The sequence below is a fragment of the Mandrillus leucophaeus genome, unplaced genomic scaffold (genome assembly GCF_000951045.1).
Source record: "Mandrillus leucophaeus isolate KB7577 unplaced genomic scaffold, Mleu.le_1.0 Scaffold3, whole genome shotgun sequence".
Classification (NCBI taxonomy): domain Eukaryota; kingdom Metazoa; phylum Chordata; class Mammalia; order Primates; family Cercopithecidae; genus Mandrillus; species Mandrillus leucophaeus.
The window spans coordinates 29,953-45,678 of NW_012103142.1; the positions used below are offsets into that span (position 1 = coordinate 29,953).

General features: G+C 46.1%; 1 protein-coding gene across 2 annotated transcripts in view; it reads right to left on the reverse strand.

The window, feature by feature from the left end:
- VPS52 (vacuolar protein sorting 52 homolog (S. cerevisiae)) overlaps positions 1-15,719 on the reverse strand; it is a 21,712-nt gene extending 5,993 nt beyond the window's left edge. The window contains exons 1-17 of one of the 2 annotated variants that reach the window (XM_011986459.1): positions 15,342-15,719; positions 14,267-14,351; positions 14,067-14,119; positions 13,812-13,887; positions 13,558-13,625; positions 13,079-13,254; positions 12,564-12,714; positions 12,173-12,273; positions 11,930-12,062; positions 11,747-11,804; positions 11,253-11,386; positions 10,624-10,779; positions 8,828-8,946; positions 8,420-8,543; positions 8,054-8,149; positions 7,818-7,925; positions 7,528-7,593 (exon numbers count right to left, since the gene is read on the reverse strand). In XM_011986459.1, the coding sequence (XP_011841849.1) occupies positions 7,528-7,593; positions 7,818-7,925; positions 8,054-8,149; positions 8,420-8,543; positions 8,828-8,946; positions 10,624-10,779; positions 11,253-11,386; positions 11,747-11,804; positions 11,930-12,062; positions 12,173-12,273; positions 12,564-12,714; positions 13,079-13,254; positions 13,558-13,625; positions 13,812-13,887; positions 14,067-14,119; positions 14,267-14,351; positions 15,342-15,431 (1,794 nt within the window). In that variant the 5' untranslated portion in view covers positions 15,432-15,719. Of the gene's footprint in view, positions 1-7,527; positions 7,594-7,817; positions 7,926-8,053; positions 8,150-8,419; positions 8,544-8,827; positions 8,947-10,623; positions 10,780-11,252; positions 11,387-11,746; positions 11,805-11,929; positions 12,063-12,172; positions 12,274-12,563; positions 12,715-13,078; positions 13,255-13,557; positions 13,626-13,811; positions 13,888-14,066; positions 14,120-14,266; positions 14,352-14,884 lie in introns of both variants that reach the window. The other variant, XM_011986460.1, reaches the window with a different exon arrangement.
- Between the last annotated feature and the right edge of the window lie 7 nt (positions 15,720-15,726).

Sequence of the window (15,726 nt, forward strand, 5' to 3'; positions counted from 1 at the left end):
CGCCCGGCTAGTTTTTTGTATTTTTTAGTAGAGACGGGGTTTCACGGTGTTAGCAAGGATGGTCTCGATCTCCTGACCTTGTGATCCGCCCATCTCAGCCTCCCAAAGTGCTGGGATTACAGGCTTGAGCCTCCGCGCCCGGCTCACTATCGCCTTTCTATTCAGCTTCTAAACATCATCCTGGGAGTATTAGCCAATAGAATAAGAAATCAGAAACATAAGACATTAAAGACAAAAGATTAGAAAATATTTATTCCTAGTAGGACTAAACATACATATTATGCCCAACTAAAAATATGGCAAATGACTTACAGTGTCTTTGTGCTGAAAATTTAAAAAGGTTATCAAAAGACATTAAAAGACTATCTTAAAAATTGGAGAAGGAGGCCAGGTGGAGTGGCTCAGGTCTGTAATCCCAGCATAGTGAGACACTATAAAAAATTAAATTTTTAAATTTTGTATTCTCACAGAAAATTTAAAAAAAAATTTTTTAATTTAAAAATGTTTTTTAAAAAGGCAAGTGTGGTGCTGTGTGCCTCTAGTCCTAACTACTCAGTAGGCTGAGACAGGAGGAGCTCTTGAGCCCAGGAGTTCAAGGCTGCAGTGAGCTATGATTGTGCCACTGCACTCCAACCTGTCTCAAAAAAAAAAAAAATCATAAAGTATCAATTCTTCCAAATTAATCTATAAACAATGTAATTCTAATCAAAATCATTAAAGACTTTTTAAAATGTGAAAACTTGTCGAGACCAGCCTGGCCAACATGGTGAAACCCCATCTCTACTAAAAATACAAAAACTAGCTGGGCATGGTGGCACATGTCTGTAATCCTAGCTACTCAGGAGGCTGAGGCAGGAGAATCACTTGAACCCAGGAGACAGAGGTTTCAGTGAGCTGAGATTGTGGCCCTGCACTCCAGCCTGGGTGACAGAGTGAGACTCTAAAAAAAAAAAAAAAAAAAAGAAAAAAAAAGAAAAGATTTTCTATAAATGGTTCTGGGCCAACCACCCACATAAAAAAATGAAATAGATCCCTACCTCACATCATACACAAAAATTAATTCCAAGTAAATTTCAGACTTAAAGGTAACAACAAAATTCTATATATATATTTGCTTATTCTCTAATTTTATTATTATATTTTTTTGAGACAAGGTCTCGCTCTGTTGCCCAGGCTGGAGTGCAGCAGCGCAAACAGGGCTCACTGCAGCCTCGACCTCCCAGGCTCAAGTGATCCTCCCACCTCAGCTACCTGAGTAGCACAGACTACAGGTGTGTGCCACTATGCTTGGCTATTTTTTTTTTTTTTAAATTTTTTATAGAGATGAGGTCTCACTATACTGTCTAGGCTGGTCTCAAACTCCTGGCTTCAAGCAATCTTCCTGCCTTGGCCTCCCAAAGTGTTGGGATTACAGTCTTCAGCCACTGCACCCAACCAAAATTCTACAATATTAAGAAGAAAATGTAGTATAATATTTTTCTGGCCTTGGAGTAATAAGGAATTTCTTTTTTTTTTTGAGATGGAGTCTCACTCTGTCACCAGTCTGGAGAGCAGTGGCACAATCTTGGCTCACTGCAACCTCCACCTCCCTGGTTCAAGTGATTCTCCTGCCTCAGCCTCATGAGTAGCTGGGACTACAGGTGCGCGCCACCACACCCAACTAATTTTTTTGTGTTTTTACTCGAGACGGGGTTTCACCATGTTGGCCAGGATGGTCTCGATCCCTTGACCTCATAATCCACCCCCGCTCGGCCTCCCAAAGTGCTGGGATTACAGGCATGAGCCACAGGTGAGATGGATAGTGGCTGTAAGCCCAGCACTTTGGGAGGCTGATGCGGGAAGATCACTTGAGGCCAGGAGTTTGAGACCAGTCTGGGCAACATAGTGAGACTCTGTCTCTACAAAACAACAACAACAACAAAAATTAGCTGGGCATATGGCACACACCTATAGACCCAGTTACTTGGGAGTCTGAGGCAGGAGGGTTGCCTGAGCCCAGCTGGTTGAGGCTACAGTGAGACATGATCACACTACTGCATTCCAGCTTGGGTGACAGAGCAAGACTGTTACTAAAAACAAAGACATAAAAATGAAAGACAGATAAATTCAATCACATTAAAATTATAAATTTCTTTCATCAAAAAGCAACATTAAAAAAACAAAGGTTGGACGTGGTGGCTCATGCCTGTAATCCCAGCACTTTGGGAGGCTGAAGTGGATGGATCACCTGAGGTCGGGAATTCAAGACCGGCCTGGCCAACATGGCAAAACCCCATCTCTACTAAATATACAAAAATTAGCCAGGCATGGTAGCACACGCCTGTAATCCCAGCTACTCAGGAGGCTGAGACAGGATAATTGCTTGAAGCTGGGAGGCGGAGGTTGCAGTGAGCCGAGATCATGCCATTGCACTCCAGCCTGGGCAACAAGAGTGAAACTCCGTCTTAAAAAAAAAAAAAAAAAAGAGGTGCAAGGATCTCTTCAGCCCAGGTGCCTGGGCAACATAGAAAGACCCTCATCTCACCAAAAAAAAAAAAAGATACATACTAAAAGATAATCTGTAACCTATATATAATCAACAAGATTAGTATGTAGATGATACAAAGAAGTCTTATAAATAAAAAAATACCAGCAGACTTATTTTTTTCTTTATTTTTTGAGAGAGTCATGCTCTGTAACTGAGGCTGGAGTTCAGTGGCATAATCTTGACTCACTGCAACCTTCACCTCCCAGGTTCAGCGCCCTTGAGGAGCTGGGACTACAGGCATGTGCCACCATGCCTGGTTAATTTTTGTACTTCTAGTAGAGACAGGGTTCTGCCATGTTGGCCAGGCTGGTCTTGAATTACTGGCCTCAACTGATCCATCCGCCTCAGCCTCCCAAAGTGCTGGGATTACAGGTGTGAGCCACCATGCCCAGCCACAACCCGATTTTTAAAAGGTCAAATGCTATGACAGCCATTCTACAGGAAAAAAAAAATGGTATAGTTGTGGTGATGCTCCTCACACAGAGCACGAGCTGCGGGGAGTCTGTCCCTTGCAGACCCCTGACCCGGCGAAGGATGAATGAAGTATACTGACACAGATATTCTGCTTTGCCAGTCCAGCTGAGTGTGTCCAGGCTGCTTACAAACTCCCTGTAGAGTACTGCAAACAGTTGCGATGGCGGCCCTGACCAGCTAGTGAGACTCTCATTTATTCAGTAAAGATTAATTGACAAAGACTTGAGTCAACACCACTACAGGGTAACTGACACTGTGGACTTCCTGAGTAGAAAGCAGTTAAGCACCTGCGGTACATGAAAGGTTAGTCTTAAGACCACATGAGTAAACAAGCTAGCTAGCTAACTTCCCCACATTCCTTTGTTATTACTCTAATTTATTTAACTAAAGGTAAAGATCAGGTCGCCTTCAACCATATCTATTACTGAAGTTATGCAAACTCTCAGGCCTTCGAAGAGGGTTTGTGGCTATCATAACTAATATTTTTCCCACCAGCCTGACTGAACCCCTACATATAGTTACTAAACATTTGAAGTGATACTCAGTGTTATTAGTAATCAGGAAATTACAAATAAAGACCCACTGAAATACAGGTTGAGTATCCCTAATCCAATAATCTAAAATCCAAAATGCTCCAAAATTCGGAAGTTTTTGAGTATCAATATGATGCTCAAAGGTAATGCTCTTTGGAGCATCTCAGATTTCAGATTTTCAGACTACAGATGCTAACCAGTAAAAATAATGAAAGTCTCCAAAATCCAAAAAAACTCAAAATCTGAAACATTTCTGATCCCAAGCATCTTTAGCAGCATCTCTGGTCTCTTAAAAAAAAAAAAGAAAAAAATGGCAAAGATCTGATAATACCACATGTTGGAGAAAATGTGGCTCAGAAGGAATTCTTACGTATTGCTGGTAAGAAGGAACTACTTAGGAAAACAATTTATCATTGTCTTATAAAGACTAATACTGCCTATCTTATAAACAGCAAAAATACTGTCCTAGGTTTATACCCAAGAGAAACTTCTGATGAAGATAATCAGTATCTATGTGTGCTAAAAGACATGATTATTCATAAAACAATGCTCACAGAAGCAAGAAACTGGAAACAATCCATTTATAGAATATGTTTAATCACACAAGTCATATATGGCAGTGAAAAAGAATGAGCTATAGCCATATGCAATAACATGACAATATTAGAAAAATTATGCATGAAAAAAATCCTGTGATTCTGGGGATTTTTGTTTTGCTGTTTGAGACAGGGTCTTGCTCTGTTGCCAAGGGTAGACTACAATGGCATGATCACAGCTTGCTGTAACCTCGAACTCCTGGATTTCAAGTGGTCCTCTCGCCTTTGTTTCTTTGGGGACCATTCTCACATATTCACATTCAAATTTGAACCTTTTTTTTTTTTTTTTTTTTGCCTTGCCGTTTTCTTGCCTTGTCTCATCAGTGTTTATATCATTAAAAAATAAAACAACCCAGTGCAGTGGCTGTTTTGTTTTTTAATGATATAAACACCCACGAACACACCACACAATCCAAGAAGTAGCAGCTTGGCAAAAGCCACTATCAAACTATGAAATCCTCCTGAAACTATCACTGTGCCTCTCATGCACAGGTACTCGTTGATCTAAACGTTGCATTTATTGTACTCCTGCTTTTTGCCCTCTTTTGTGTGTGTGTTCTTGCTTTTAAAAGTAGAGCTATATATATGCCAAAACAAAAATTCATTCTGTTTTTCAGTGTCATTAAAAACAGAATCTGGGCCGGGTGCAGGGGCTCACGCCTGTAATCCCAGCACTTTGGGAGGCTAAGGCGGGTGAATCACCTGAGGTGAGGAGTTCACGACCAGCCTGGCCAACATGGTGAAACCCCATCTCTACTAAAAATACAAAAATTAGCTGGGCATGGTGGCACGCACCTGTAGTCCCAGCTACTAAGAGGCTGAGGCAGGAGAATCACTTAACCTGGGAGGCAGAGGTTGCAGTGAGCTGAGATCGTATCGCTGCACTCCAGTGTGGGAGACAGAGCGAGACTCCGTCTCTAAAAAAACAAACAAACAAAAAAACCAAAAGAATCATTAGATTTTTCACTTGAGGGCAGTAATTCAAGAACAGTCCAGGCAACATGGCAAGACACTGTCTTTACAAAATTAAAAAATTAGCCCGCACACACCTACAGTGAATTCATTTTTGATAAAAGTGCCAAGAACATACACTGGGGAAAAGATAGTCTCTTGGTCAGGCACGGTGGCTCATGCCTGTAATCTCAGCACTTGGGAGGCCGAGGCGGGAGGATCACTTGAAGTCAGGAGTTCAAGACAAGCCTGGCCAACATGGTGAAACCCCACCTCTACTAAAAATACAAAAACTAGCCTGGCGTGGTGGCAGGCATCTGTAATCCCAACTATTCAGGAGGCCAAGGCAGGAGAATCACTTGAACCAAGGAGGCGGAGGTTGCAGTAAGCCAATACTGCACCACTGCACTCCAGCCTAGGTAACAGAGCAAGACTCTGTCTGAGGAAAAAAAAAGAAAAGAGATAGTCTCTTCAATAAATGGTGCTGGGAAAACTGGCTATCCATTACACAGAAGAATGAAACTATACCCCTATCTCTCGCCACATATGAAAACCAATTCAAATGGATTAAAAACTTAAATCTAAGACCAAACTATGAAACTACTACAAGAAAACACTGGGGAAAATCTCCAAGACATTGGTCTGGGCAAAAATTTCTTGAGCCATACCCCACAAGCACAGGCAACCAAAGCAAAAATGGCCAAATGGGATCACATCAAATTAAAAAGCTTCTGCACAGCTGGGCACGGTGGCTCACACTGTAATCCCAGCACTTCGGGAGATGGAGGTGGGCGGATCACCTGAGGTCAGGAGTTTGAGACCAGCCTGACCAACATGGTGAAACCCCGTCTCTACTAAAAATACAAAATTAGCCAGGCATGGTGGCACATACCTGTAATCCCAGCTACTTGGGACGCTGAGGCAGGAAAATTGCTTGAACCTAGGAGGCGGAGGTTGCGGTGAGCCAAGATCGCACCATCGCACTCCAGCCTGGGCAATAAGAGCTAAACTCCGTGTCAAAAAAAAAAAAAAAAAAGCTTCTGCACACACAGCGAAAGAAATAACAAAGTGAAGAGACAACGAATATTTGCAAACTACCCATCTGCCAAGGGATTCATAACCAGCATATATAAGGGGCTCAAACAACACTACATGACAAAGTCTAATAATCCTATTAAAAAATGGGCAAAAGATTTGAACAGACATTTTTCAAAAGAATACAAATGGCAAACAGGCATATATGAAAAGGGGCTCACCATCACTATCATCAGAGAAATGCAAATTAAAACTATAGTGAGATCTCATCTCACTCTAGTCAGAATGGCTTTTATCCGAAAGACAGGCAATAACAATGCTGGCAAGGATGTGGAGAAAAGGGAACCCTTATACACTGTTGGTGGGAATGTAAATTAGTACAAACACTTTGGAGAACAGTTTGAAGGTTGCTCAGAAAACTAAAAGTAGAGCTACCATATGATCCAGCAATCCCACTGCTGGATATATACCCAAAAGAAAGGACATCAATACATTGAAGAGGTATCTGCACTCCCATGTTTGTTGCAGTATTGTTCACAATAGCTAAGATTTGGAAGCAACCTAAGTGTCCATCAGCAAGCAGATGAATGGGTAAAGAAAACGTGGGACATGTACACAATGGAGCACTATTCAGCCATAAAAAATAATGAGACTCAGTCATTTGCAACAACATGCATAGAATTGGAGATCATTATATTAAGTGAAGTAAGCCAGGCACAGAAAGACAAATGTCATGTGTTCTCACTTATTTGTGGGATCTAAAAATCAAAACAATTGAACTCATGTACTCATGTACGAAGAGAGTAGGATGGCTACCAGAGGCTGGGAAGGCTAGTGGAAGGCTGGGGATGATTAATGGGTACAAACAAAAATAGGAAGAATGAATAAGACCTACTATTTGACAGCACAACAGGGTGACTATAGTCAATTATAACTTAATTGTACATTTTAAAATAACTTAGAGTGTAACTGGATTGTTTATAACACAAAGGATAAGTGCTTGAGGGGATGGATAAAGAAAAAAATAAAATTCATTCTAAAAATAGAAAATTAGCTAGGCATGGTGGCTCATGCCTGTGGTCCCAGCTACCCAGGGGCTAAGGTGGGAGGATCGCTTAAGCCCAGGCTGTCGAGGCTGCAGTAAGCCATGTTCATGCCACTGCACTCCAGCCTGGGTGACACAGCGAGACTCTGCCTCAAAAAAGGAAAAAAAAAAAAAAAAAGCAAAACCAAAGACAAAATAAAATAAAGTAGACCAATAATGACAGTATGTTGTGGATCAAGAGTTACAGTAATTCCATGTACCTGAGGTCCATTATGCCACTCCCTACACACACACACATACACACAAACACACAGGAGCTGAAAACAGCACACAAAGCTGTCCCTTCCCTTTTCCCCACACCCCTACCTGTGTCCGAGCATTGAGCAGCTGCTGGAAGCTCTCAACCTCTTTGCTGTCATCTGCAGCCCGCTCCTAAGGGAAGACAAAGGGAAATGTCAAGTTTGGGGAAAGCAGTCCTTCACTTCAGGATGTCCCCTTCATTCCACACTTATTGTACTAAGCTGGACACTGTGCCAGACTCCAAGAGTAAAACGCTGAACAAGACAGGCATCATCTCTGCCCTCACAGAGCTAACAAAGCAGTGGGGGAAACCAAATTTTCTGGGTAGGAAGACAAGGAGAAGGAGCACCTATTACCATCAGCACACCCAGCATCATGTCATAGTTGTTGATCAGAAACACAAGCTGCTCCTTCCTTGAGGAGAACTCGGCTGCCACTCGAAGGACAAAATTCTCCACCTCCACCTGAAAAGGCAGAGAGGAAGAGGTGACACCAGAAAGCAAGGCCATCAGGCCCCCCTCTGGCTCCTCCTCAGCCTCCACCCACTGGCAGCAGCCCTGCTGCTGGTAAGTCTCTCCTGTCTGACCCTTACCTGCAGCTGTCCCAGCAATTGCATGGTCCGTTCATTGGGAATTGTCTGGTTGATGCTGACAAGAGCGGAGGAGAACTCTGCATAGCGGCGTGTGATCTAGGACAGAGTGGGAAGGAAAGTCACACCCACCTCCTGGCCCAACCACCACCACCTCCCAACTCCCTTGGTCAACCCGCCACCATGTGATGTGACTCCACCTCCAGTCCCTCCTACCCACAGTGCACCACTCACCATGAGTTTTATCACCCTCCCAGAATGCCTGCTCATAGCGTGGCCCATGACACAACTGTGACCGTGGCCAACCCCCACAATGATGCTTAGAGCCCTGCCTTTCAAGAACCCTTTGTTACCCTTGCCCTCCCTCACATAGTGGGGCCGTGTATCCAACCCCCCTAGGCGCTGGGGGTCAGTGCTTCGGACGCTCTGGACATTCATCTCCAGGATCAGCTCAAACCGTGGCCATAGCAAGGCAAGCACCTGTTCCCAGTACCTGTGGGCTTAATCAGAATCTGAGGTCAGCCGGCAAGGAATGTTGGAGAGGGATGGGAGGGAGTGGGGCACCATTCAGTTTAATGGTCAACAGTTAGTTGTGGGGATGGGGGGGCAGTGGTTGGAGAAAGGTGAGTCAAAAAGCAGCAGTACTGCCTCTGGAGCAAATCAATGGGAATAAAGGTTAATGATACCAGGTCAGTAGAAGTCTAAGGTCAGGGCAGAGTCATGCAAGACCAAGAGAGTTTGTGGCCTGTTGGGCATCAAGGACCAGAATTCAGTGACCTGTCCAGAGCAGGAACATCCCTCTTTGCTGCAATGTTACGGAACCGGAGAACAATGTGGATACAAAGAAAAACAGCAATGGCATCGTAGCAGTCAGCGAGATAGGACTCCAGGTGTTTCTATGTGATTGGGGAACAAGCAGAGGATTAAAAGAGAATGTCAGTTTGTTTTCCTCAGTGACTATGAACAAACGCATGTGTTTCTATGGGGATGATGCACTGGATAGGACAGAAGGGAGAGGTAAAATGCAACTGCCCCCTGCTTTCCTGTCCACTGCCACCCGGGTGGTCCTACTGCCTTACCCACCAGGATCTATGTTTTTGGCTTTTTTTGTTGTTGTTTTTTTGAGATGGAGTTTCGCTCTTGTCGCCCTTGTCGCCCAAGCTGGAATGCAGTGGCGCAATCGCAGCTCACTGCAACCTCCGCCTGCCTCCCAGGTTCAAGCGATTCTCCTGCCTTAGCCTCCTGAGTAGCTGGAATTACAGGCGCCTGCCACCACACCTGACTAATTTTTGTATTTTTAGTAAAGATGGGGTTTCACCATGTTGGCCAAGCTGGTCTCGAACTCCTGACCTCAGGTGATCCGCCCACCTCAGCCTCCTAAAGTGCTGGGATTACAGCTGTGAGCCACTGCGCCCGGCGTTTTTGACTTTAGAGACAGGTTCTTGCTTTGTCACCTAGGCTAGATTGCAATGGTACAATCACAGTTCACTGCAGCCTCAAACATCTGGGCTCAAGTGATGTTCCCACCTCAGCCTGCCAAGTAGCTGGGACCATGGGTGTGTACCACCATGCCTGGCTTATTTTTAAATTTTTTGTCAAGACAAGGTCTTGCCATGTTGCCCAGGCTGGTCTTGAACTCCTGGCCTCAAGCAATCTTCCTGCCTTGGTCTCCCAAAGTACCGGGATTACAGGTGTAAACCACTGCACCTGGCTGCAGCAGGATCTACGATCACAAGCCTATCACAGCAGAGTTCCAGGCTGAGCTTGGGTCAGGGGTTTGGAGGACCCTCAGTTTTCACGTGCTATTGCCTGATTGTGGGGCAGCAGCAGGGGGAGTCTCAGGGACCCTACACTCTGAGGATTTCATGGGAAGTAACACTGTGACAAGTCTAAGTAACAAGGCTTAGACATTTTTTTTTTTGAGATGGAGTCTTGCTCTGTCACCCAGGCTGGAGTGCAGTGGCGCAGTCTTGGCTCACTGCAACCTCCCCCTCCTAGGTTCAAGCAATTCTCCTGCCTCGGCCTCCTGATTAGCTAGGATTACAGGCTGCGCACGCCCGACTAATTTTTGTATTTTTAGTGGAGATGGGGTTTCACCATGTTGGTCAGGCTAGTCTCGAACTCACAGATCCTCCCGCCTCAGCCTCCCAAAGTGCTGGGATTACAGGTGTGAGCCACTGTGCCCAGCTTTTCTTTTTTTTGTTTTAAGAGACAGGTCTCACTCTGGAGTGCATGGCTCACTGCAGCCTTGACCTCCTGGGCTCAAGCAATCCTTCCACCTCAGCATCTCAAGTAGCTAGGACCACAGGCATACATCAACACATAGCTGGCTAATTTTTTATTTTTTATAGACAGGCCAGGCTGGTCTCAAACTCCTGAGCTCAGGCAATCCTACTGCCTCAGACTCCCAAAATGCTGGGATTATGGGCGTGCGCTACCGTGCCCAGCCAAGGCTTAGACATTTTAGAATGAGGTGATCCTGATTTCAGTTCTACCACAGTCATGACCCCACTATGCTGCTGATGAAGACTGGGGACAAAGGTGTTGAATAGTACAGGAAATAGGAATCTTACCAGGGTCATGCTGAGTGTACGGCCCATGACAGCATGGAACAGGTCATGTGCAGCCGGGCCAGACACAACAAAAAATTCACAGATGAAAAGGTATTCGCGGCAGGAATTGTCTAGGAGGGCGTAGTGCTGGCTGCGGAAGAGGGCCTCAAATGGATACTGGGAGAGGAGAAGTAAAGAAGAAACACAGAAGGGATGGACCCCAACACTGACTTCCCATGGATATGGCTGCAAAATCAGTAAACCTGGGTAATAAGAGCTGGGCAGACCCTTGGCATCCATCTAGGTCCAGGCTGTCAAAGAGCAAGCTGAATGGGCACTGAAAAGGTGGGGGAACATAGGGGTACAAAAAGGGCCTACACCCACCTGCTGTTGCTACTCCTGCATCCACCTCAACACCTGCCTCTGACCGTCATTCCCCTCATCCAGTCTCTCCCCTCTGCATGCCCTTTAGTCAATGGTTCCCAGCTCTTTTCACATCACAGCAGGCTGGAGTGATTGGAGAAGGCCACTCCCAAGTCTAAGGGGATCGAGACAGGGCCTGCAGGTTGGGAAGCTCTGCCCTGAGGTCTGGCCTTCCCTCCCTCCATCTCAGAGTCTCTTTCATGACTGAAGCTTGTTCCTCCTCATACCCTCTGCTCTCCGCGCTGGGCTGTGTGAGGCACCAGGATGGGGGCCTCAAGTTCAGTGGGGGAGATGACAGAGCCACGGGTTCCTAGGGTGAAAATGGTGTTCCTGCTGCGGAGTGATGGCTTTGAGAAGAATCGTAAGATGGGTCAGAGTCAGGGAAAACAATGAGACCATAACTGGGCCCAAAGACTCACTATCTGCAGGGACCCTAGACGGCGAGACATGGCCTAGTCAGCCCTCTTTCCCAGTACTAGGGCCCCACGTGATGACATCTGTGAACGGACTTCAGGGTGTCTCCCCACCTCCTGCAATCATATGCAAAACTATGTGTCAAAATGACATGTGCATCTTTCTTAGGAGGGAGGCTATAGCTTTCATCACATTCTAAAAGGTTTCAGTCCCATAGGAAAAGGTAAGGAACAGTGCCTTGGTGGCTGCAGCCGAAAGTCCTCCCACTCTCAAGACCTGGCATGAGGGTTCCCCAGGACTAGGATATCTTTCTTCGCTGTATCTTCCACGCCCATTAGATCATCTTTCTCAGCAACTTCCTCATACTAAGAAAACAGAAAAGAGAACTGATAACCATCTCTTCCGACAACACAATAAAATATTCCTTGCCCAGGGATGTCCCCTCCTCCCAGTCCACGTGCCCAGGAATGCCTCTCCCTCCTGACCTTACCTGCACCTTCATGAGCCGCCCCAGGTAAGAGCGGTAGTAAGACAGGTAGATCTTGCTCAGCGTCTCCACGTATTCATCCCTGATTTCCTTTGCTGTTGCTCGTTCATTGCCCAGCAGAAACTGATAGAAGAACCTAGGAGGTCAGGAACATGTCAGTCTACCTGTCTCCCAGGAAACCAGATGCCCACATTAGGCTGCTCAAAAGCTCAAAGGCCATCCCATGCACTTCCTTGGGGTTGTGACCTGTACTTCAGCAGGGCCGTCTGGGGGATCTGATAGTTGGTCATTGGTTTCCTGAAGGAATAAATCTTCTGGAGGATAAACTCTCGGATCTTCATCACTGCCTAGATGTGGGGAACCAAGCACAGAGCATGAAGCTGCAACCTTTTTGCTGTATGAGAGGAATTGGGGGAAGCAACAAATGGTAAACATAGGTTGAAAAGTGGTGCATATCTCTTTGGTATTTCTCAAGATTTTCAAGGAAACCCAGAGAGGCAAGAATGGGGCTGCCCAGAAAAGGCAGGGTGAAGTTCTTGGAGACAGGCTACAGTGAGCTCTGCCAAGGAAATCCATAGTGAAGATCTTGGGAGGGCTGCTTCTAGTAGCCTCCAGGGTATCCATCCCTACTTCCCACCTTGACCCGGAGCCGATCGAGCACGCCTCTGACATCCGCGCAGGCTGCTGTGCCTCTAGCTTCCTGCTCTCTGACTGCAGCTGCCTTGGCATCCAGCTCCTGTAGCTGCTCCAAGAACCTGGGCTCTGTCACTGGAGCCTCCAGAATCGCCCTGGGTAGCAGGAAGGGGTGGGATAAGTTACAAGGGAAACCCAGACATCCCTAAACCAGACCCAGACCACACTCCTTACCTCCAGCTCCTATCATCTCTACCACCTTGCATTGTACCATATAGTCAGGACACAAGTATAAAGTTTTCTATTCCTGGACCTTCCCCCTATACACCTGATCTTACATCATTCTTAATCTTAATCTTTGATGCCTAATGCATGCCTAAAGAAATGGTGGTTAACCTGGCTACTAATTTCTAAAAAGCACTTAATCTGGAGCCAGTAGACCCATATGGTAAATAAGGTAGGTCACCCCAGCCCATTCACCCGCCATGGACATCATGACCCTTCAAACCGGTAACTCACGTGACCAGAGCAGAAGGCACAACCAGACCATCAACAAGCTCCCCAAGTTTCCCCCGAACTGCCTGGCGATTTCGAAGTCGAATGTTCATGGCTCCTGACTGTTCCTGCAGTGTCCGGATCTCAGAGCTGATGGAGCTGAGGTCACTCTGAAAAGCTCCCAACATCTGCTCCATTCGCTGTAGGGAAGGTAGAAGATGTTGCTGGAGTGCTATAGGGTTTGTAGGAGATAAGTGGGCCACCAAAGCCTCTCTGTGAAGTCCTCAGTATTCATCAGTCCATGAGGGTGGCAGAGGATGAGATACCCCAGATTACCAGGAAATAACATTAAATATGGCAGCAATAACAAAAAAGGCTCCTGAAGTCATCTTGAAAATGACCCTAACTTGTCCCCATCTTAAGGCTGATGACCTAAAAATGGCACCAGAGTCCATGATCTGGTTCAGAGCAGCTGTTAGGGGTCACAGTTCAGGATTACTAACCTCCAGGACAGCATCACAGGCTGTGATCTGGTTGTGCAGAGATGCTATATTCTCACTCTCTTGAATATCTGACCCATAAAAAGTCAAGGGGCCTCATGGTGAAAATGGGAGAGCCTCAGATTTGTAGTACCTCTCCAATTGCTCTCTGAAGTGACAGAAACCTCACAGATGTTGACCCCAGCTGAGACATCTGTACCACACACCACAAAATCCCCATATCAATAGCACCGCCCCTTCCCTCTGCTGGAGGATACAATCCCGAATGGATTTCTGTTCAATCTGCTGCAGCTCCAGTTCAACTTGTTTTGAATAGTGACGAAGATCTACACCCTGGGAGGACATAAAGATGACAGGTCAGAAAAAAGTCTCAGTAAAGGGACACTGTAACAGAATCAGTGAAGGACTAAAGGATCAGATACCAGGCTGATATAACAAAAGCAAAAAACTGTTGTTTTTCCTTTTGGGGGAGAGTAGATAGAAGGGCAGATTAGTATAGGGGAAATCCTCACCGTTTTAAGAGCTTCCTTTACTAACTCATCCTCCAGATTTGCCTGAATGTGAACTGGAAATAGAAGTTTATCGTAAGGGTTCAGCTCCACAGCTCCCTCTCCCCACATTGAGTATCTGCACACCAATCCCTACCTTATTCCTTCCAGCTCCCATGCCTCTCAGATTACAGGTACTGCACCCACTCCACGCCATCACTTACCATCCACTTCATCCAGGATGAACTCATCAGAAGTGATATCCAGCTCCCCAAGTTGCAGTGATTCCTGGAGCCCGGCACCACCCGCCTGGAAAGGAATAAGTTAATGGGAGTAGGATACAGTGAAAGACAGAAAGAGAAAATGTAATTGGATATCCCCAGTCCTTCAAGTGAGAAGGAGGTGCTTTTGCTGGAAGCCACAGGTACCGCTTTGAAAAATTCTAAGTCTCACATTGCACCCACTCTCCTATTTTGTGTTGATGGGTAAGGAATACGACAAGGAATGAGACGATCCAATGAGACAGTGGAGTTAGCCCAGCATGGTGGCGGGCTCCTTATAGTCCCAACTACTTAGAAGCTGAGACTGGAAGACTGTCTGAGGAGATCAGGAGTTCAAGGTCAACCTGGGTAACACAGGGAGAACCGTCTCAAGAAAAAAAAAAAAAAAAGTAAAAGACAAGACAGTGGAGATGACCTAATGAGGAAAGCTAGGAATTGCAGAGGATGGAGCTGAACTTGCACTTAAATTTAGGACCCTCAGGCTCCTGCCATCTTGGATGTTCTATCACACCTCTGGGGAACCCCAGGCTTTCTAGAAATGTCAAAATACATAGTGTTTACCTGCGTGCGAGATGCAATCTTAAACATACTCATTCATCTAATCCTAACAACGATGTATACAGTAGGTTCTATCTTCCTCATCTTATAGGTCTGAGAAATGATGGCACAGAAAAGCGGGTTAACTTGCCCAAGGGAACACAGCGTGTAAGTGGCAGAGATGGAATTAGAACCCAGGCAGTCTGGCTCCAGAGTCCATGTTCTTAACCTTTACACTATATTACTTCTTGACTCTACCCCAAAATGTGGAGCGAAGTTGAAATTGTGCCCCAGAATATGAGTTTCAGCCACGAGGGTCCCGCTCAGGGTCGGGTCTGATCACAGGGAAGGGTACGGGGAGTCAAACAGGTAATATCACAGGTAGCAGCCAAGTTCCCACCCTTGTGCCTAAATCCAGCTCAGGTCTTTCTGAAGCTAGGAGCACCGGGACTACGGAGGAGAAACAGTTCCGCGCTCTCACCAGCGGGCCCTCTTCCTCCTCCATGTCTGACGTCCCAGCCCGCAACACCAGTTCCCGGGCGGCAGCCGCCATGGTCGCAGCGGCGGCCATTCCCCGCAGCCTCACTCCCGGCAACTGTCAGGCCGGCGAGTCTGTTCCCCGGAGTGGAGCTACAAGTCCCAAAGGGTCTTCCTCAGCGCGAAATCGTTCCCAGATATTTGAGTTAAATTGTTTGACTCCAGCTGTTCCCTTTCAGTTCTAACCACTTCACCCAACTCTAAACGGAAATGTGGAAGTCTGAAGCACAAACTAGCCCGGAACCTTCGCTTCTCTTAAACCTATGAACTTTACGAACTGTAAAGAAAGGCGCACCGGAAGTTGTGGTACCCAAGCCATACTCTCCTAA